This window comes from Drosophila arizonae, chromosome X (genome assembly GCF_054131065.1).
Source record: "Drosophila arizonae isolate 15081-1271.41 chromosome X, UAZ_ARI_1.0, whole genome shotgun sequence".
Taxonomy (NCBI): domain Eukaryota; kingdom Metazoa; phylum Arthropoda; class Insecta; order Diptera; family Drosophilidae; genus Drosophila; species Drosophila arizonae.
Genome location: NC_142927.1, coordinates 21,764,855 through 21,788,854, shown reverse-complemented (window position 1 = coordinate 21,788,854; position 24,000 = coordinate 21,764,855). Strand labels below are relative to the sequence as shown.

General features: G+C 39.0%; 1 protein-coding gene across 2 annotated transcripts in view; it reads right to left on the bottom strand.

Moving 5' to 3' along the window:
• The window catches only part of RunxA (RUNX family transcription factor Runt related A), a 58,492-nt gene that overhangs the window by 16,777 nt on the left and 17,715 nt on the right, over window positions 1-24,000 (bottom strand). For both annotated transcript variants that reach the window (XM_089473542.1, XM_089473543.1), the window contains exon 2: window positions 8,235-9,151. In XM_089473542.1, coding sequence (XP_089329668.1) covers window positions 8,235-8,787 — 553 coding nt within the window. In that variant the 5' untranslated portion in view covers window positions 8,788-9,151. The remainder of the gene's footprint in view (window positions 1-8,234; window positions 9,152-24,000) is intronic.

The window sequence follows — 24,000 nt, the reverse complement described above, 5'->3', positions numbered from 1 at the left end:
TAATATTAAAATTTAAATGTAAATTCAATAATAATATGAATATAAAATTAGATTCTGTATAAAAAAAATAATAATAATAATAATAATAATAATAATAATAATAATAATATTAATAATAATAAATAAATAAAAATCCTTTTTCAATACAAATGTATATACAATATATACATATATATAAATATATATATATTTTTTTAATTTTAAAATTTGTCCGCAAGCACAATTTGTTATAGGCCATAACTGTACTTCCAAAAAAATTTTTCCCAATAAAAAAAAATTAAATATATATATAAATAACTAAATTATATTTTAGAGATAGAAACTTGCATTGATTCTCAACTAATATCTGGCACAAAAATTCTATAAGAGGTTAGAGATTAAAAATGAGTATTATTCATATTCTTGAAAATTGTGAACTCTTCTGACAAATCGTTACTAACAATAATAGGTCGGGCAGGTGGACAATATGCGCCGAAAAATGCCTATCCAACATTGGATTGTTATTTATATTTCCAATACTCAGAGACTAACATAATTAGCTAGAATGCTAATTATTATGAATTATAATTTTAAATGCTATGAAATTTGCTTATAGATCAAGCCAATCGAATATATTTGATTGATTGAAATTAAAAATTAAAAAAATAGGAAAAAAAAATAATTCTAAATCAACTCAAGTTCACTTTTCACCTATTAGCTAACAAATTTAGCAATTTTTAATCGTAAATGGATATGCTTTCGGCCACGTCCGTTGACCCTAAACAATGACTAATCGGCACACAAAACATTTTTTATCGAATGCTGTAAGTCTCATAAATCAACAAGTTTCAGGAGGTGCAGAGAGGGGGAGTGAAGAAAAATGGGGAAAAAACCATGAAGGAAAACCAAAGCTGAGGCCAAAAAGAAAAGTCGAAAGGGAAACCAAATAAGCCACAAAATGCGTTTTTGTGTTGGCCGACTTACTGGCTGGATTAGAAGGCTCAGAAAGCTTTTAAGGACTTAGTGTAGGCAGGTAAGCACAAAGCAAAGAGAAATTTTTGGAAAAAGTAAACAATTCTGTTTATGTGCCTACGTCAGTGTGTGGGTGTGTGTGTGTTGACAACGACAACAGAGCATAACAAACGGCGCAAATATTTAAACAATAATATCAAAGTTGCTAGAGATGAGCCTAAATTTAATTGCAAATAATCTGCAAATTGAAAATTTTAAGCCACGAAAACGATTATATGCCAAAGTGCCTGGGTGTGCGTGTGTGTGTGAGTGTGTGTGTATGGGTGTGTATGAGCAATCATCATGTATGTATGTATATAGTAAGTACTATAGGCAGGCAAACAAACACATGAGGGCGTTGCCCCGCCCACACACACCGATATCTCCCTCCCTGGCAGGACACGTGTGTGTGCTTTGTATGCCTTTCTTTACCCAATTGATTTATGACGCTTGTTCTGCAAATTGCCAAGGATTTGCAGCAAGGATTTCAGTTATTTGTCAACAGCTTTGATTTTAATGCCTTCTCTCTCCCACACTCTCTGTCTCTCTCTCTCTCTCTGTCGGCATTGAGGCGGCCTGAACAAATAATCTTTACTCGTGAATTGAATACTTAACTACCCCAAGCGCAGGCAAACGAAATCTAATATCATAATTTCATGGGGATCAACATTGATTCAAGTATAAGAAAATCGTGTGACGAGCTGTCGCAGAGCGGCCCCCCGCTCATTGCTGCAATATGAAGATATTATTGATGATAATAATGAAGTACTAATCATGATGAACTGTGTGATAGTTGACGACTGACGGTAAAGATGTAAGTAAAGGAGAAATGGGAAATGGATAAGAATCATTCATGTATTTCTGAGTCTATAAATTTGAAATCTATCTCTATGTTTATTTACTTCTGTCTCTCTTTATATTTAAATATCTGGCTTTCTATTAATTTATATCCCTCTTATTATTTATTCATATTTCCATCTTTATCTCATTAGTCCACTCACTATCTTGCTATATCTCTATTATCTATTTCTAATACCCCTTATTCATTCTCTTCCTCTCTCTCATTCTATCTAACTCTCTCTATTTTTCTTTCTCCCTCTGTCTTACTGTTTATTTGTATATATCTCTCAATTTATCTTCCTCTATTCTGCTCCCTCTCTCTCTTTCTATCTCTTTGACTGTCTCTTTCTATCTAACTCTCTCCGTTTCTCTTTTTCTATCTTGCTTTCTCTTCTCTTTTTCTATCTATCACCATCTTGAAATCTCTTTCTCTGCTTTCTATCTTCTCTCTCTCTCCCTCCCCCTCCTATTCTCTCCTTCTATCTGCCCATCTTTCTATCTCTCTCAAATTATCTTTTTCTATCCTGCTCTCTTTCTTTTTCCCTCTGTCTATCTATCACCATCTTTCAATCTCTTTCTCTACTCTCTGCGTCTCTCTTTTTCCTTCCCCTACTGTTCCCTCCTTCTCCCTACCTCCCTCTCACTCTACTACCTAAACAACCTTATTATCAAACATCTACATCAATGCTCATTACTTTTCTATTGAGGAGATCTTTGCCTTCAACAAAATTTCGACCTGTTGCGCTCTTCACGCCCGAAAAGAAAAACACAAGCTGAGACTCAAACCCCAAGATATTCACCCACAGCATTTTCAGCTTGAAAAAACACAGCAGCCATACGGACCCAAAACCAAAAGCAAATTGGGCACGCAACATTTTCCGACTGAAGGCGTGTCCTCTGTGCACACACCAACACTCTCACAGAGAGAGAGAGAGAGAGAGAGAGAGAGAGGAGAGAGAGAGAGAGAGAGAGATCCTGGTCTCCCCTATTCGAGTTAAGGTGTCAGCTCGTAGAAGTTTCCTTTTTTTCCTTCGCTCGTTATTTGGATATGGTATTATTTTTGTTTTTCTTTTTATTTGGAAGACACAAAGTCTTGCCTTTTTGACGCCGGCTTCTTTTTAACACGGGGGTCTTGACTTTTGGCCAGGCATTTGTCTTTCCATTGCTTTGACTAATGGCAGGCGGCTTGCTCGACTGGGTGGGGGAGTGGGGAGGCGGATTGGAGACGTGTGCGCTCCACTTATTTTCCCCTTGTCGTTTGTCTTCTTAGGCAGTTTTTTTGGGGGGCTCTGGCTGTCGGCTTCGATTGTTTGCCTTGGCTGGGGCGCGAATGGCAAGGAGCGTGAGTAGATTGTTCAGTTCATTTTGCGGCTGTCTTAAATGGCCTGAGAGAGTTGTGTAAATAAAAACCTCAACGTTGCCCACCCAGAGCTTAGCTCGCTATCTTTATCGATAATGCTGACGCGTGTGTGTGGGGTGCCGTGCTCTGCTTTGCTCTGCTCTGCTCTGCTTTGGTGTGGGGCTTTGTGATATGATGCGATGGCAAAGTTATCGACATGAAATTCGCTTTTGGCGGCAAAAAAAACTCTCGTAACAATCGCCAACTGACACCGACACAGCCCCTACTAATGTCTAGCTCTCTCTCCCTCTACCTCACCTCCCTTTCCGCCCTCTCTCTCTCTCTCTGTCTCTCTCACACTCTGTGTGTGCGTGTGATTGCGTGCATGTGCATGGCACTTTGCTAATTAAAAGTGTAGCCTCGCGCAGGGCCAAATAAATCGATGCATGGGTAATTAAATTGCATGACGCACGCACGCACACGATACCCAACGGCGGGCATGGCCGGGCTGTGTTCATGGCGGTGAATGTGCATTTTCTATTTTGCTATTGTAATTAGCAGGCGACAGCAGCAGAAGCTAAAACAAAATGGCCGCCGCAGAGCCGGGCGCAACGCAAACGCACAAATCAATCATACGCACCGACTGCCCCGGCCAGCCGCCACAGACCGTCGGCTGCTGGCCAGGGCAAGTTCTGGGCAAGCTCTGGCTCCCGCGTCTTAGAATGCTGATCAGCTGCATCGACACCAAATTAACCAAATGAATCGAGCAAACAGTCGAAAAAAAAAAAAAAAACATAAAGAGAATTTCATATGACAATAGAAAGGCAAATCAAATAAAAAACATAATTTTCTACAGCTTTTTTCTTCTTCTTCTTTTTTGTTATCCTCTGCGAACGACACGCCATTCGGGCTGGACGAGTGAGCCATGCCAGACAGACAGCCTAAATGAATGGAAATTTACAATTAAACGCCTCAGTGCGAATGCATACGGCAAATGGATGAGCTGGACAGAGAGAGAAAGAGAGACAAAGAGAGAGAGAGAGAGAGAGAGGCTGCCCCATGAATGACAATGCATGAATTCAGTGACACATGCGACAGACTTTGGTGCTGGACGTCGAACTCCTGTCCAGTCCTGTCCAGTCCTGTCCTGGCCTGTCCTGGCCTGTCCTGTCCTCTCCTGTCACAAATGCCGCAGTTAAAGCTTTGGTTTGTGCGGTTTTACCGCTGCGGATGCGTAAGCCTTGCCACCCACTCTTAACCAGCTCCAATCTCGCCCTCATCCCTTCTGTCACACTCTCCCGACCATTGTCGTCATTTTCATTGGAAATTGAGAGTCTAAGGCTGCACGTATTAGGCTAGTTGCGGATAGAAGCAGCTAACAGATACCCATTTCTAATGGGTAATGTTTCTACTCCTTCTGTATGTTATGCGAATAATGTGATTCTTATTATTTATCAAGTAGGATCTTCTACTCCTACTATCCTTACTACTATTTCTTTACCAACTTGCAGCTAAGAGATACCAATTTGCTTAGGCCTATATCTGAATTAGATGTGAATTATGTGATTCTATTTCTATTTATATTTATCCTACTAATTTCTAAAACTACTTCTATTCGTACTACTATTTCAATTTATACTCGTATACCCACTCGTATTTCTTTCCTATTCCAACTTAAATTCCGATATTCCAACTCATATTTCTCTTAATACTCCCATTTATTTTCCTACTCCAATTCGTACTGCTATCACTTTTATTTTCTTGCGCATACTTTATTTTTTAATGCTACTTCCATTCTACTCCTATTTCTTTCCATATCCTATTTATTTTCCAACTCCTACTGATTTTTATACCCTAAACCCATTGAAAATGGGAAATCAGGGTATAATGGTTTTGTGAAAAAGTATGTAACGGGCAGAAGGAGGCGTGGCAGACCCCACAAAGTATATATATTCTTGATCAGCGTGACGAGCTGAGTCGATATAGCCCTGTCCGTCTGTCCGTCCGTCCGTCCGTCCGTCCGTCCGTATGAGTGCGTCGATCTCAGAAGTTATAAGAGCTAGAGAGCTGAAATTTGGCATGCATACTCGTGAGTACCATACGCAGTACGAGTTTGCTTTATTTTTTCGAAAAATCGTCCGATAACTTTTTTATCGAGAATAATCGAAAAATTGATTTTGTTTTTTTGGCCTAATTTGAACATTTTTAGACCTGGAGTCTTCAAATTTGCGTTGTATATAAAGTTAATCGGTACAAAGATTTTGTGATTTACAGATTTTGGATACCACGCCCCCTTCTCCCCCAATTTGTAAAAAACGCATTTCAAGTACTAGAGACTTGTGCTTTGGAATGTACACACATATTCACAATATGATTACGCCCTAAAAGTTTCATTAAGATCGTATGTCTACAAAAGAAGTTATTCAACAAATAAATTCTCATAATATTGCCCACATTGCAGCGCAGCCCAAGCGCAGTTGCTGCTTACTGCGCAGCTAGCAGAGCGCAGGCTTATGCGTGCGTGTGGAAGCATGTGTATGTATGTGTGCATAAAAGAAGTGCAGAATGATTAGAATATCAGCTTGGAGGGTTCAGGGTATCTCCTAGTCGAGCAGTCTCGACTGGAGCTTTCTTACTTGTTCTATTCCTAATTCTATACCTACTTCTATCACTACTTTTCTACTCCTAATTCTACATCATCATCTAATCTACTCCTAGTTCAACTCTCATTTTTATTCCTGCCTTTTTTTCCTACTCCTATTTCATTTGCTGCACCTGCTCGTACACATATTCCTATTCCCACTACTATTGTTAGGCATACCTATAGCCTCCGCCTCCTATTTCTTCCTATTATTTTTACTCCTCATTATTTTCATACTAATTTTTCTACTCCTATTTATTTTCCTACTCATACTACTACTTTTACTCTGTTCCCACTGCAACTCCTATTATTGCTTTAACTCGTACTCCTCATTCTACATTTTTCTTACAACCACTTCGATTTCTATTCCAGCTTCTAATCTCTCTTCTGATTCTTTTCCTATTCCTGCTCCTACTTCTGATCTATGTATAATGCATCTCCAAAGTCCTTTATGGCACATAGTCTGCTGCTTCCATGCTTACCTCTTACATATCTCAAGATCAGCTGGATTATTTAGATGGACTGAATGGATCAACCTACTTATATTTATTTTTATAATTATATCATATCATCAATATGTTAACCTCTCAGATCTTCTATAATTGTTAAAGTAATACCTTTCCGTGATTAGTTACCCAACTTTGAACCCTTAACCAAAGTCCATTTCGCTGATGGAATTAACCCGCAATCTTCTTCACTTGACAGTTTATTAAACACTTTAAGCAAAGGTTTCTTTGGTATGAGCAATTGGTAGTGGCGCCCGGAACTGATGTCAAGACTTCCGAACTCGTCTGCTAATGAACTGCTGACAATTTTGTGCGCCGCTTTACAAGCGGATACAAAAGGCTATAAAAGGATAGCTGCGTGAAAACACGGAAAAAAAAAAGAAAAACTGAAATGGGGGGGAAAAAAATTAAAGATAAAAAAAAGGACGCCAGAGTGCAAAAAGTGGCTGAATAATCCTTGAACAAAGGAGATGGCGTCGAGAGCAAGAGAAGAGCACACTCAAAACTTTTGCCACTCAGCCGACAGCCACGAGCAGGGGGCGATAATTGAACAAATTGTTTCGAGTGCATTTCGGCCACAAAGGAAAGGCCAAGCCCCGCCCAGAGCCGCTCTCACTACAAGCAACTGCCTCCGATTACTGTGCACGCACACACACACATACGCAATGACGTTAGTATATAGCATATTTTATAGATATACATGTAGACGTATTTAAATGTAGGTGGGTATATAAAGTATTTCTAGTATGTGTAAGAGAGGCATTTTTGATTACTAAAAACTGTGAACCATAAACAAGTATCGAATAATTAATATGAATATTCTACTCAAACATAAACATCATATATCCTATAACACTATCCTGATTATATGTTTCTCCCACGGCTTGTTGGAGCTTAGGACGTAAGTCCTCTCTCGATAGTCTTTTGTATGTTTAGAGTGGCTCTAAATGACCCAATGCTCCCTCGTAATAAAATTGTAGGTCAAGGCGTAACATGGATGTATTCATAGAAAGGAATAAAGAGACTCAAATAATACTGTCTTTATACTGAAACGCAAACTAACTACAGGCGACATAGTATTCACCTATTATGTTATTATAATTATTCCCTGTAAAGGTTGTTGACAAATGTCGTTTTATTCTATCTGCCTTGGGTTTTGTTAGCAGAAATTGTAAAAATATTGAAATCGTGTATCGATTTGCTTTAAGACTTTTTCTTCTTTTGGGCTCAGCAGACAGTACTACGTCTTCGCCCAATAGATCAGCCTGTTAGATATTTATTTATGTCTATCGATAGATCAATGCATTTGCCAGTTTGCTTGACTGTAACTTATCTTATACGCTGGTTTACTGGAAACTAATCCTAGATACTATTTGTCGTCGTATATGTATTAGTAATCCAATTTTTTACAGATCAATAGAAATACATATACAGTAGAATCGGGTTATAACGACTCCGCTTATAGCATCTGTACGGTAATAGCGACGAATATTCTGGTCCCAAAACAAACTTTTATGAGCAAACGTATACAGGTATAACGACGGTCGCTTGAGTGTCATTATAGCCGGATTCCACTGTACTTAAAGAATGAAATCATATAGGTTTGAATATTTATTTATTTAGTTTTTCTAAAATACCTTGAACTCATTGAAAATGGGAAAACAGGGTATAATGGTTTTGTGAAAATGTAAGTAACAGGCAGATGGGGACCTGGCAGACCCCACAAAGTATATATATTCTTGATCAGGGTGACGAGCTGAGTCGATTAGTTGTAATATTAAATCTTCTATATCTTCAGACCTAGAGCTTTAAATATTGTTGAAATATCAGAGCTCGAAAAATTCAGGGAATCTCGTAGTCGAGCGATCTCGACTTGTCTTACTTGATCTTATTTCTTCTATTTCCCTCCTCAACTCACCTCGGCCGCTGCGTCCCACGAAGCGCAGGTCATTGAACTTGGCCACCTGGTTCTTCATGACGGCGGTGCAGTTGCGCAGCTCGGCGCAGTAGTTCTCGTCGTTGCCGGCGCGCACCGTGACCATGGTGCCGTCCATGATGTCGCCCAGGGAGACCACCTTGAAGGCCACCGGCAGCGTCTTGTTGGAGCGCCAGTGCGGCGGCAGGACGGTGCAGACGAAGAGCGGACTGCTGGTTCTTATCAGCTCGCCGGGATGCTCGGTGAGGAAGTCGCCCAGCGTGCGCTCAGCCAAAATGTCCGAGGTCATTTTTGTGTAGGCCTCGTTCAGCAGCTGGGCGGGTGTGGGCGGTGTGTTTTGCTCTGTGTTGTTGTTGTTGTTGTTGCTGCTCGAGCTGTTGTTGTTGTTGGAGCCATTTGTGTTGCTGTTGTTATTGCTGCTGGCTGTGTTGTTGTTGTTGGCTGTGTTGTTGTTATTGTTGTTGTTGTTGGTGTTGTTGTTGTTGGAATTGGCATTGGATGCCGTTGAATTACTGCTCGTCGTTGTCAAATGCATTTTGAGACTGTTGTTGTTGTTGTTGTTACTGTGGTTGCTGTTGTGGTTGTTGTGGTTGTTGTTGTAGTTGTTGTTGCTGCTGTGATGCTGCTGCTGCTGCTGCTGCTGCTGGGTGCTATACAGATTGTTGTAGGGATGCTGATGCTGTTGCTGTTGCTGTTGCTGATGTTGCTGTTGTGAGTGGTGCAAGTGGTGCGTGTGGTGCGAGTGGTGGGTGTAGTGCGTGGCTTGCGACTGCGACTGCGGCTCCTGCTCAAACTGCTCCAGATGTCCTTGAGCGTGAGCCTGCACTTTTTTTAATCGAACAATTTTGTCTGATTTGACCACACGATGTAACAATAAGTATGCTCGCTCGCTTAGCTAGCTGCAAGGATAACAAAAATATATTCATATTTAGTAAATATCATATACATATATTAGTCTAATATTCCACAATCGATATTAAATTGATATTAAATATTGGTCTAGTAGTCACTAGATATAAATCGATTAATAGAACACTTTTGAAGCTGATTTCCACTAATTAATATATTCTCATAATTCTCAGTTCTATATAATCATATATCATTTATGATATTTTTATATCTATACTATACTTTTTTTTATAAAATGAGTATAGACTAGAGCTAGACGAAAGAACTGATATGAAATGAGACGGTGAAGTATGAACGAGAGCGAAGACTTCGCAAGGGAAGTTGCAGTCTGGCAGGTTATTAAGTTGAGATCTTGTAAGTCTGTCTATGGAAGGTGAGATGAGTGAGTGAGTGACTGAGTGCTCTGTTTGATTGAAGACTCTTGGGTAAAGTTGAAGATGTAATTGCATTTGAAGGCTTTTATGATGTCCTCATTTCAAATAAATCAGAAACCTGTGAGATTCTTTTATTAGTTCAGTTGATTTTCTTTATGAGGTAAGGAGCAGCCATTCCACAAATGGAGAAGTCGTGGCTTTATATAGGCTGAATTCCTAATTTGTGAATTGCCTAATTAAAAGGCAATTTTCTTTACTCTACGAAATTTATCAGACCTTTTTTCTCACACTTTGATATTTTGATATATTTAAAAAAATTAAAATTAAATTAACTCATTAAAGTAGAAAGAACTGGCAGTAGCACTCGAATAGGTCCAAAATAGCACACGCAAAATATAAATAAGTAACTAAATAAATAAGTACTAATGAATTCTACTACTATTCGAAATAAATAGTATTAGTGTGTAATAAATTAAATAAATATAATAATAATAATAATAATAATAATAATAATAATAATAATAATAATAATAATAATATAATAATAATAATACTCATTATAAGCTGTTGATTAATTTAAGAAGTCTTATACAATTAAGCTTTATTTAAAAGCAATATTATGTATATTTTTGTTTATTCATTAGGAATTAGAATCAATGTAAAACTCGGAACTAAACACTCAACTGAGGCGTTCGGCTTGGCAATATTATATATATTATATACATTTTTATATTTTATACACTTTTGGTTTTCCCACATTCACAATCTCTGCAAAATGCGTGAAATTCGTCTATTTTAGCACCAGCGACCTCAATGGACTCCTCTTGGAGTCTGTGCTGTGAGTTGCACTTGAAATTGACTTCAATTTCGGCTTGTATTGTCCATGAAATTCGGGCGGCCATCATGTTAATGTCTTTAAATCACAGCCAAGCGGCAGTTTGCATGACGATGGTGCATGGAGCATGGAGCATGGTGCATGGTGCATGGTGCACAGTCCGGCTTTGAATCCGTGCAATGGCTGACTGGCTGGTTGGCATCCAAGTGAACAGCCTGGACATTGCACATAAACACAAATCAATTGTCAACCACTCGACGCGAGGGCGCAAATGGCGTCCACACTGAGGACACACTGAGGCATGGCCTGGCATGGCGTGGCATGTTGAACGTGCAACCTTTAGCGGAACGCAATTTGCGTTGCACTTTTCAATTTCCTGTTGCGCGACAAAGGACGCTGCAGCGGGGCCAGCAGACAGGCACAGGAATAGCAACAGGAACTGGCACAGGACATGCGGCTAGATGTGGCATGCAACTATCCAAACGCAAATCTAGTCCTCCTCATCCGCATCCTCATCCGCATCCTCATCCTCGTCGATGCATAGACAGCGCCTCGCTCGCACTAACCAGTGTCAAAATGATTGTGGACTCACGGGTGAGAATTTGTGGTTTGATACTTGCATATTTTGTCACTTGTCGACACACTCGACTCGACTCGACTCGACTCGACTGGACTCGGGCCGCCCAATGTGCGACATCACCATCATCATTAGTCAGTGCCAGTTTTTCCATGGCAGCTCAAATGGACACGCACCGGAGCAGCCTCAGACGGCTGATGGCGGCGTCGCACACGTCGGAATGGGGCTGACCGCATCCGCTGACCTTGTAGGCGGAGTATTCATTGTTGCTGGTCATGTAACAACTTTAAAATGCCTAGCTGCTGATTTCTTTGCATGATGAATCCACGAGACCAGAGTCCATACCCATGACCATGCCCATGCCCATGCCCATTCGCGTTCCCATTCCCATTGCCAGAGTTCAGCGATGCCACAAACAGTTGTCCAGTTGTCCAGCTGCCCAGCTGCCCAGCTCCCGCTGGCTGTCCAATTGTCCTGCCTCCCATTTGGCCCCGTCTCCAGTTGGCCGATAAAAATTACTTAAAAATGCCACAGCTCATGGGTTGACTTTTGGCCAACGAGCACAAAAAACCGACAGCTGGCAATTGGGATCGGGATTGCGACGGGGTCTGGGCTCGAGCCATGGTGAGCAGCGCGAAAGGAAATCGCGGCGAAAATCCAACGGAAGCCAAACGTGTCGGCGTGTGGGCAGCAAAGCACCAAAAAGCAACAAGAGAAACATCAGCAACAAACAAAAAAAAAAAGAAGAGACACAAAACAACAACAACAACAACAGCAGAGGAGGAAAATGGACAACGGTGTCTGCCTGCGTGTCGCAGCCATTTCGCCAGCCAACAGCCTCCACCACCCAGCCTCCATCCTCCAGTCTCCAGCCTGGATAGCCATGCGCCATTCCTCATTCACCATTTGCCTTTTATTGTAAATTTACTTTATAAAGGTTATTACCAGGCCATATGGAGCAGGGGACAGAGCGCGACAGTCGTGCCCGGGCAACAGATGAGTCTGGCCTTGCGGGGTGTTTAATGACCGAATCAATGGCGGCCAAAGAAACAGGCATTTCCGTTCGCCCATCTCGCGGTGAGGATAGCCCTCGAAAGACTTTCGCCTTAAAGTGGCTCTGATGATCATTCGTGGTATGGTAATTATTATGATATCTCATTATATTTTCTATTTTGTCATTATATCTTAATAGGTTAAATTCAAGGGAATCGCGTTGGAATAGGTTCGGACAGCTTAATGTTTAAGAGAGTTTACTCTCAACTTTCATAGGACATAGATTGACTCTGATGATCAATAGTGTTACTATGATTATTATTATAATATCTTATCTTTCCGTCACTATTCTCCTTATATCTTGAAATTCTTATTATTTTGCGGACAATCACATATGAATAGGCTCAAAATGCTTACTGCTTAAGAGACTTTACTCTCAACTTTCATAGGATATTGATTGACTCTGATGATCATTAGTGCTATCATGATTATTACCATAAAATCTTTCAATTCGCATTGTATTTTTATTATCTTCCAGATTATATTCTAGAGAATCACATATGAATATACTCAGAACTTATTTGTATAGTGAGGCGTATTCCAACAGCTTAAAAGACTTTACACATAGACAGAGAGTGACTCTGATGATCATTATCACTAACTCAGTGCCTCTTCATTATATTCGGAAGTATCACAGTATGTGGATCGCTTCTTATGTTCTTCAAGTTGTTTAAGATGGCTTAGAGGCTTGCGGATCTAGCCTGGACGTAAAGAGACTCTGATGATCTTCATTATTATCATGTAGCATCATTATGTTCGGAAAAAATAACAGCTCAACGTGCTGAGAACTTTTTTTGCTGTCAAGGCGTATCGCAGCAGCTGCTGCGAAGCTACTTAAGATATTACTCAAGATATTACTCCTATCTCAATTGGATTACCTCTGTTGATCATAATTAACATTATTATATATCATTATATGATTATTTTATTCAGAAGGATCACCAGGGGAACTTTACGTTACTAGCGAAATTTATTTTCGGGTTATATAGCTATAGCTAAATCTGCTAGCAGTTAGTCAAGCTGTCTAAGACGACTTCAAAGACTTTACTCTTATCTGCAGCAGAATGACTCTGATGATCGTCAATTATTATATGCGAATGTATGTTGATCTCGGGAGCGCATCTCAGCTGTTGGCCAAGCCGCACTTTATTCAATTGCGAGTCGTGAGCAGCTGAAACTCGGAGCGAAAAGCGCGCCATAATCCGGGCTTGCTGTCGCCAACGATGTCAGCTGGAAGCTGGGGCAGCGGGCGACGCGTGGCTTGCCACCTTGTTGTTGTTCTTGTTGCTGTTGTTGCTGTTGGAGTTGCCCTTCAAATTTTTTATGCGACTGACTGGGCTCTTTTTTCTAGCCACGTTATGGCTCGGGCTTGGGGGCTAAATCAAAATTCATGGTTTTGTTAGAAAACGACGGAGCTGCTGCTCAATCGTGCAATGGTATCAATAGCGGGAAAACACAAAGAGAGAGAGAGAGAGACAGAGAGAAAGACGGGCACACACACACACACAGACAGCTACATCGACGGTTTACACGCAAGCTTAACCCTTTGATGGCCCCACACACATGTACAACATGTAAATTGTTTCAATTTGCGGCATTTGCCGTAAAGCTGCGCAATTTTCAGCATGCCATGGATATTGTGAGAGTTTGAGCTGCCCTCTCACTCTCATACTTTCTCTGTATATGTGTGAGCTCTTTGGTCATTGTGTAACTGCGTGTGTGTGTGATGTTCTTTTTTTTCGTTGCTTTGCTCATAGTTGGCATGTCCACATCCGTGTCCAGCAGCTGTTGTGCTCCATAGAGCCCAAGAACCCAATCCGCACTCGAACCCAAAATACTAAACTTGTTTAATATTATAGCTATACACATATGTATATATCGTGCATGTGTGTGTGTGTGTGTGTGTGTGTGTGTAGGTGTCGGGCATGTCTCATCTAAAACAGCTACTGATGCGGCTGCTGCTACTTTGATGTAGTTAAATTTTAATTGGACTTTGGGTTTTTATTTCCCGTTTGTGGTATTTCATATATGCGTGTGTGGACATTGCTGTCTGTATGTGTGTGTGTGTGTGTGTGCGTGAGTTTGTTTGTTGATGTTAAAGACAAAGTGAGCAAGAAAGAGTGAAGGGGGCAGAGTGGGAGTGGGAGAGTTTGGGTAAAAGTAAGTTTATGTTCTTGGTTGACTAATTCTGAACTAAAGAATTCCAAACAATTTCATTTACGAATTTCAAAAACTTCAAATGCATTTTTTTGTTTAAACTAAATTGTTGATGAGTGCCTAACAAGATAAAGGGAATGACCTATGGCTTATGTTCTTCTGATATGTTTTAAAATAGAGCCTCCACATTTGCATTTAAATTTCATGTGTATAATGGACTTTGCATCTTTAGACCTATATTAACTTGAATTTTTGATACCAGCATCAAAAACTTAAAAAATTTTATTACATATATTTCATTATACTATTATATAGTAATTAAATCATATTTCTTACAGCTTTCAATTCAGACCCTCGACATTTTGCTTTTATTTTGATGCATATTTTCAATTTATATTATTTTAGAGTAGTTTTTTGCTTACTTCTATTTTGGCTTAGTTCTAAATTTTATAGATTTTTTTTTTTTTTTTTTTTAATTGAGCTCATCTGCTAAAATAGCCAACTATTATTATTATTATTATTTATACAATATTTCATTTTATTATATTTTTATTATTTGTATTTTTATTTTATTTTATTATTATTATTTTATTTATTATTATTATTATTTTATTATTTATTTATTATTATTATTATTTTTTTTTTTTAAATTTAATTTTATTTTATTTTTTTTTTTTTGATAAGTTATTCAATTTAATCTCTAGATTACATGCTGATTTGTATTCATCGTAATAAGTGCTAAATGCAAATATAATTATTATTTTATTATTATTATTTGTACGTTATTAAATTTTATTATATTTTTATTTTTGTAAAAATTTATTATTATTATTTTATTTATTATTATTTATTATTATTATTATTATTATTATTATTTTTTTTTTTTTTGATAATTTATTCAATTGAATCTCTAGATTATATGCTGATTTGTATTCATCGTAATTCTGCTTGGAACATTTAGCCAATTGTCAGAAGCAAGTGCTAAATGGAAATACATATACATATTTGTTAAGTTTTTAATTCATGAATAATGTCTTACTTCTAGATTTCCATCTATAAATCTATAGCCTTTTAATTATAATTAATTAATATATACTAATAATAATTATCATAAATATTAATTATTACTATTCGTAAAAGATCATGATTAATATTAATTTATATTAATAATTATTAATTACTAGGCAATACATTTGATTGATTAGCTAATAAAGTATGTTAACATAAATTATTAGAATTATATATTACTATATATTATTACTATATTTTTACGTTACTATGATCATATTATAATTGTTAATAATAGAGATCACTTAATTAATGGATGAACGCCATCTAAAATATAAAACTGCTTCAATTCATCTCAAGACTGTGTATATATGTGTACATATATATATAGAGATTTCTATGCCTCAATTCAACATTTATGAGCAAAGCAGAGACAAATTGAATATCGTTTAATTGACGGGCCAGAGGTATTTGGCTTGATTTGCCAGTTGGAGCAAGTGGTGACAGTGGCAAACGATCTTAAATGGCACTCGTGTTGGAGCATCTGTTAATATTGTCTGCTCCGGGCTGGAGCTCTAAATTAACAACATTTGCTACTAACTAACAGCAAATTAAGCCATACATTGTTTATAAATGCACAAGTGCCTGCCGAGCTTGGCCGGACGGAGGACGTGGCTGGCTGGCTGGCTGGCAGGCTGGCTGGCTGGCCTGAAGGCTGGTGCAATAGATTCGCTTTAATGCCTAAATCAACTAACTTTGCGGGCAGCAAACTTATTTCCGGCATGCCGAGAACATTTCCTAGACTTCAGCACGCACATCGAAACACACACACACACACACACACACACACGCACACAGACTCGGACAGAGTGTGTAAGCACAACAAGGACTAAGCAAAAATCAACAGCCAAAGAGAAGAGACCAAATTCAACCATAAATTGATACAGACGCCTCTGAGTCACGGCACGCTCCTGCCGCCTCCTGCCGGTTGACGGTTGCTGGTTGCCGGCCCAAAATGCAGCAATGAAGGACTTGGCGATGCAATGCCGGGCCGGGCCGTGCCGTGCCGTGCCGTGCAGCTGCAATGCATTGCAATGCAATCCTTCCGGCTGCCGTCCCACTTTAACGGCCAGAAAACCAAAAACGAGCATCCAACAATCCCAAGTTTTTGGTCAACTTTGGGCCAAAACAATGCTCCCTGGCACCAGGCAGCAGGCAGCAGGCAGCAGGCGCCAACAACCAGACCAGCCAGCCACACCACCAGAGACAGGGCACACACACACACCACACACCACACAAGCTGAATGCACGCATCTTTTGCTGCTCCTCCGCCTGCTGCTGCTGCTGCTGCTCAGCCTTGTCCTAGTTCCCTTAACTCATGCTGTTGGCTCGTGGGCCCAGTGCAGTGCCTACAGTAACAACATGCCGAGGCACACGACCTGGCTGCATGTGCATGCATACGTATCCTTTGCCCTGTCCGTGGTCCGCCGTCTGACTGTCTGCCGGATGGCCTGTCTGTGTGCGTGTCCTTGCTTCCCTTGGTGTCATGCCTGTGTGCGTGCGTAGCACCAAAAAGCAACTGCAGCAACTGGAGTTGGACTTTCTCTGGTCAATTCGCGGTTTTGCTTGTCACTTAGCCGACGCGTCGCCCGACGGCGGCCCCGTTGGCCATTTGATAAACGACGAAGAAACAAAACGATGCCAAACGAGATGCCATCACAGGACATAACAACGGATTGCAGCCACTTCCACCGCCACCACCACCACCACCACCACCACCAGCACCAGCACCAGCACCACCAGAGCCAGAGCCACTGCTGCACACAATCTGGTGTTGTCCTCGAGGCGACAATGTGACGACATTTTGTGTCCATTGAATTATCTGACCGAGGTGTCTAGCGGTATCATCCCAGACCACCGTCTGCCGTCTGCCGTCTGCCGTCTGACTAGCTGACTGAGCTCAAGCCCACATTAGGCCTAATGATCCCATGATAAAGCATGTGCAGAAGGCCTATTCTTTAAAGAGCTCGCATGCCAGCGATATGTGCAAGAGGAACAATTTGAAGGCGAGCTTGGCCTCAGCGCAGCATAACTCGGAGAAGAGACTCGAATTTTGCTGAGGAATTTTGAATAAATAACGTAACTGTGAGGATTATTAGATAAATATACATATATAAATATTTATTTTATTTATTTATTTATTTTTTTTTTTTTGTTCATATTATATTTTCATTTGCATTGAAATGATATCAATAAATATTTACTCGAATCTGTTCATACTAAAGAATGTTTTGCGGGAGAAGTATGATTAAATAACACATCTAGCAGATAATAAGAAATATATATATTATATTTGTCATATTCTATTTTCATGGATTGAAATTATCAAAGTAAATAATGAAATACATATTAATATATTTGAACTATGGTTAGATTATGGACAGATAATAAGAAACTCATTAAGAATATGTAATTGAATTTTTACTTTTCTTAAGTTTTTTAAATTCTATTTTCATTTGAATTGAAATAATATAAATTATAATACTCGAATTCCTTCAGACAAAGGAAGATTTTGGGGAGGAAGAATTGATTAATAATATTCTTGAGCAATGGGCTGATCATAAGAAATTCATTTTCATATTTTATTTTAATTTGCATTGAAATGAGAATACTCTAATTATAAACTCATGCGGGTAAAACATTTTGTTATGCAAGAAAAGTGCAATAGAGAAGATCTGAAAGAGCCAGCAGATGACATGCATGGAGTGATTTTTAAATACGTTCATGGAACGAGATCCGACAGAGTGAAATTCCCTTCGAGGAACAATTGCCATTCGGAAAAAAAAAAAAAAAACAAAGCATGATTAGCCGAGAGGCGGTGCTAGAAACAAGAATTGCGATTGCCATACAAATAGAAAGGAGATGCAACATCATCATATTATTTTTTTTGTTTTACCACTTTGTATATAACACCATCTATTTTATTCAAATTGGAGTTTTTATTAAAGAGCTAAAACTGATAATTATATTAAATCTCCAAAAGCTGCTGGTAATATTTTTTCATATGCCTATATAATATTTATGCATTTTTTATAAATTTAGAATTTCATTGTGAATTTTATAATTTCCATTTACTGACAAACGGACGAGATGAGCTCCAATTGAGTACGATCTCGTTGCTTTAATTGAATTGGATTTCATAATTAAGTCTTGTGAGCAGCTGAATGGAAATTGAATAATCAACTCTAGACGATTGCGCCAGTCCACAAAAATGCAATGCAACGAGGCAGCTTAAAGTGCGTCCTCTGACTGGCAGCTGTTGGCCAACGTGATGCTTAGGCCTTAAATGGGGCGATATGAGCTCGGATAGCTGTACGTTGCTCTGGCCAAGCAAATGAGCTCAAGTTGAAGTTGCAGTTGCAGCTCTTGTTTGTTTTGGGCCTGCCCGCAGCTTGCTTTGGCTTTTGCTTTTAAGCCGCCTCCTGCCAGCTTGCCTGCCTGATGCCTGGCTAAAGGACAAAGCAGCAGTCAGCTAGAGCTGCAGTTGCCGTTGCAGTTGCAGTTGCAGTTGCAATTGCATTTGCACTTGCCGAGATGCTGTAGGAGACGTTTAACATTTTTGAGGCTTGATTGGATTTTACACAGGCCTCTGCGTAAAGTGAAAAATTGCATTTTGAGCAGCTGCTGCTGCAGCTCCTGCAGCTCCTGCAGCTCCTGTTGCAATTGCAGTTTACAGCAAAAACTTGTTGATGATTTTGTTGCCGTTGTTGTTGCTGTTGCTGTTGATGAAGTCGGCCTTGGTTTCGGTTTTGGTTTTGGTTTGGTTTGGTTTGGTTTTGATGGTCAGCCAGCCTGCGGCTGTCTGTTATTTTGAAATACTCGTTGAGTGGCTCGTTTGCGGTGTGCATGCATGTGGCTGAGCCACAGCCAGCCATAGCCCACTTGCACCCAATGTCGGCCGTCTGGCTCCCCACGCCCCCCTTTCACCCGACAAGTTGCCCCCCGCTTTACTGTTCATTTTTCTAAAGCATTTTATGCGATTAAAAGCCAAGCCAAGCCAAGGCATATGCCAAATTGCCAAATGCTCAATGGGCGAGGCTTAGGCCGAAGACAAATGAAACGGGTAGGCCCAGCTCCAGCCACGCCCATTAACAGTTTATTAGCACCTCAGTCACACGCAGTCCACCCCAGCCATCTTCCCCAGCCCCATTTCTTGTGTAAAGTGTGCAATGCCACGCCTCCACTCATGCCAGCCCGCCTCCTCAGTGGATGTGAATGCAATATTGCATTTCTACGGCAATTAAAATGAATTTTCCGGTTACTTGACACATAACATAATTTGCATTTCCGGACACCGCCCGGCGTGCCTGGCTGCACCACCCATCCCACCCATACCACCCACCCGCCGGCCAAGTACAACACTTGATGTGCCCGCCCTGGGTCCTTAGACAGTTGCAATGCATAAACGATGCGTCGAATGCAGCCTCAACTGCAGCGCCAACTCCACGGCCACTGATAGCAGCGATGGCAACAGACTACGGCCTTACCGCAGACGCATGCAACCCCCGTCGCCGACGGCCACGCCCACACCATAGCGCAGGCCCTTACCCCGTCTGCCGGCCGCATGCAGATTGCCGGCGCCTTTAGAAAACACTGGACAACTGCAGGCTTCAAATTGAACATGAATATTAAATGCATTTAAAGTTGAGATTTGAAATTGAAATTGAAAAAATTTTAGAATTTACTAATATAAAATATATATTACATATTCATATATATTGTATATTTATTTAAAATAAAAATATATTTTTTAATTAATTTCTTATATTTACATATTTTTCAATTGCCATAATATACTTTTATCTAACCTCCTTATGATTGTCTGTGATACATTGATGCATATAGAGTTTTATATGTAACTCCTATATACATCATTTATGCTCTATATATTCTATACATCATAAATATCCCATGTAGTCCCTAATTCTAATAAATTTAATTATATTACTAATGTTGGATGGATACTTAAAAGTACAGGTACATACATATATATTAAGATCCACCAATTCCTTATACAGTCAAGTCCCGATAATTCGAAATGGCAAGAGGATCTTTTTCTTCGATTTACACAAAAATTCAAATTATCTAGAATTTTTTTTTTTTTTTCGTTTTTTTTTTCGTATCGCGATTTTTGATTTAGCAGGGTAAACATTATCGAAACTTGACTGTATAAAATTTATTTTCAAGAAACCTAATAATAGGAATCTCATACAGATATATGTATATACATAAACCTATCTAATTTTAGTAATTTAAATTTTTTGAATTTATTAAAGAACAGTCAACATAAGGTATATCCAACATATCCCAGAGGTCATACATATATCACTTACATATGTCATAAATAAAAATTTTATATTTCTTTAAAATCATAAATTTTATATACAGTTGAATCCCAATAATTCAAAATGGCAAGGGAATACTTTTATTTATTTATTTTTTTTTTTTTTTTATTATTATTTACACAAAAATTTTAACTAACGAGAGTTATTGAGAACGAACTTCTTTCAATGGGATACAATTTTTTCGATTTATCAGGATTTTCGATTTAGCGGGGTACGAATTATCAAGACTCGACTGAGACAGGTTGCTGCTGGAACTGTACAACTGCTGCAGTTCTTTAAGAGCATCTTCTAATCAGTCACCTTCATACATGATGCTATAGTTCCTTTAGCTGCAACTGCAACACCTATGCCCAATGCAAAATCAAGTGTAGAGTTCGAGCAAATTGATAGAGAACCGATCCCAACGAGAGCTGTCGCTGTCGTCGTTCGCTGTCTTTGATCTCTATCTATGCCACTCGAACATCTCTCTCCAACACTAACTTTGCCCCTTGTGGGCCGCCTCACATGTAGCCAAGTCAATGACCAGTGGCAACTCATTCCTGTTGCGCAGTGTAAACATTATGATATGCATGTTGTCACCATTGTTGCATGCAATGCTCCAACCCTTCAATTGCTCACTTAAGCTTGATACCTTCCTTGGCTGCCTTTGTGCAGCGCCCCAATTTAAATGTCATCACACACTCACACCCACCCACCCACACACACACACCAACACACCCATACCCACTTGGTGAGTTTGTGCAAATCACCGAGTTTAACAAATTAAATGACTTCTAGTGCGTACATTGTTTTGACACGGCTGTCCCCACCAATCCTGGCAGGGGCTAGAGGCCAGCTGGGGTGGGCAGCGTCTGGACTTTGCCAAATTGCTGTTGATTGCTGTACCTTGCTGGACGCCCACCTGCAATGTGAAGCATTTGACAAGCTGCAAATTTTCCAGCCCCACCGGCCGGCCACTAATGCCGCAGACCACCGTCGTTGAGATTGCCATTGGGGGGGATGAGTGGCTGAGCTATGGGGGGTGCCACTGAGCTGGAGCTCCAGCTGGAGCTGGAGGCAGACCTGTCTGCCCTTGTGCTCCCTGTGACGTATTGTCAAACGCAGTCACACTCTGTGCGCCACACACAACTTAAATCATAATATATATAGTGCATAAGCACCCACACACATACACATATATATGCATGTATATAGGGAAATTATGGCATTTATGCTGGCATCTGCCAACCGTTCGGCGGCGGCTCAGCGTGGCGCGTGGGGCCGCCGGACCACCCGGACGCTCGAGCACGGCAATGGCGATGCCATGCAGCCAGCGAGCCGCCTTTGAAATGCATCATATTTTGATTTTATGGCGTTTATCTTGCGCCTTGAGCCGTTTTATGTCTTTATAAATACACACAATGGGGCCAACAAGGCGAAAATATGAGAGATGCGCATGATTCATGTGCGCACGGCCGACTCACGAGCCGAGGCTGGAAGCCACGTTTGTTTATGGCAATTAAATTCCATTCAATATCAATAACAACAACTCAAATGCCGCAAATGCATGCAACAACAACAACAACAACAATAATAAGAGCAATAATAAAAAAAAAACGTAATGCAACAAAAATTCTCCTGTCGTTGCAAGACATCGGCTCAAATTTATGTTTTCCGACATTTCATTTGGTTTCTTTTTTTTCACAATTATTTTTGCCCTTATTAAAGGTCGTTTTACCATGAGCCAACTAGATATGTGAAGAGCATGGACTCTGCTGATAGCAGCATATTGATGCATATTCGTGAATGATTTCGATCGGCACTCAATGAGTTGCCATTGCTCAAGCAAAAATTTTACAATCAAATTTATCTTGAATTGATAATAATATTTCAATAGGAAAATGATATATAGATCTATTTACATATACATATGCATATATTTCTATCTACATACGTAGCATTTGATATTCTTTCCTTTTCATGAAAACCCTTTTACGAAATTTACAATAAAATTTACCATTCAGTCAGTATAATATTTCCATAGGAAAATTATCAATAAATGGATGTTTATCTATCTATTCATATACCCTACATTTGATACCCTGTCTTTTTGACACCCAAACTATGCAGAAATATGCTCGTCAGCCATCGCTTAAATTTCAGTCTACAAATATTTCCAATGAACTTCGCTGTCTGGCAGAGTATATCATATTCGGCATTTTTGTATATTTAGTATTTTTTACATTTTTATATTTAAGCACAAAATTATATATATATATATATATATATATATATATATGTATATATTTTTTATATATATTTTACGTAGATTTTTTTTATATTTACTCATAGTTTAGCCATGTGAACTTTTACTCTGCGTATTTAGCTTTCTACATTCATAAAAATCAGAGAATATTTATATATATATTTATGTATATGAATATATATTTATTTATATTTTTGTGCTTTTTGCTGCAAACTTTGAATTTTGTAATTGACAATATATGTTCATTATTTTATTGATTTTATTTTACTATATTTACTATTTCACTTTTGACAGCCGTTTGCGTAGTGAAAACTGTTTTGTGACAGTTGGCTTTGTGTGACAGTCAGTTGGACTACGTTGGCTCTTCAAATAAACAAAAGGGTTTCTCGATGTTATTGGAGGCCAGCGACATGATATGTCGTAAATAAACCAGTCGAATGAGGTATTCTAATTATTTGAATGCACTCAGTGGGGGCATGTGGCAAACCCGAAACTGAATATCAACAGTTGACTTTCCGAATTCTTTGATCAGAAATAAATGGGAGATGGAGAGAAAGTGACTCCAAGTGAGCTATCGAGTTAACTAAAGATTATATCAAATATTGATGTATGTATATACTTGGCTTTAGATCAAGTATTGTGTATTACATACTGAACAATGATTGATTTTCCCTAAAGTTTCTGTAAACAATTGAGAGATGGAGCTGGATCACTTTCCATTGAGGTTTTCTATAAATGTAGCTAGAAATTATATCAGATATTTATTATATACTTGCATATAAATCAAGTATTATATATTATAGACTGAACAACGGTTGGCGTTTCTCATAATTCGATTAAAATTTATGTAAACAAATGAGAAATTTTCTATTGAGCTTCTCTCTAACTATATCTGGAAATAGCATCGATTAATGATTATATACATACATATAACTATATATTTACATATATATTGGCATAAATTTAACTGTTTTTGCATTCATATCATATCACAAATCAGATTTTTCTATTGAGGTTTTTTGTAAATATACCTAGAGATGATATAAAACATTATATATATAAAACATTATATATCTAACTGATTTTAGCTGTTTTTGTATCGTGATCAAGTATTATGCATTATATACGGTTGATTTTCCATATGTATTGACCAAATGTTATCACTTTCTACTGAGCTTCTCTATA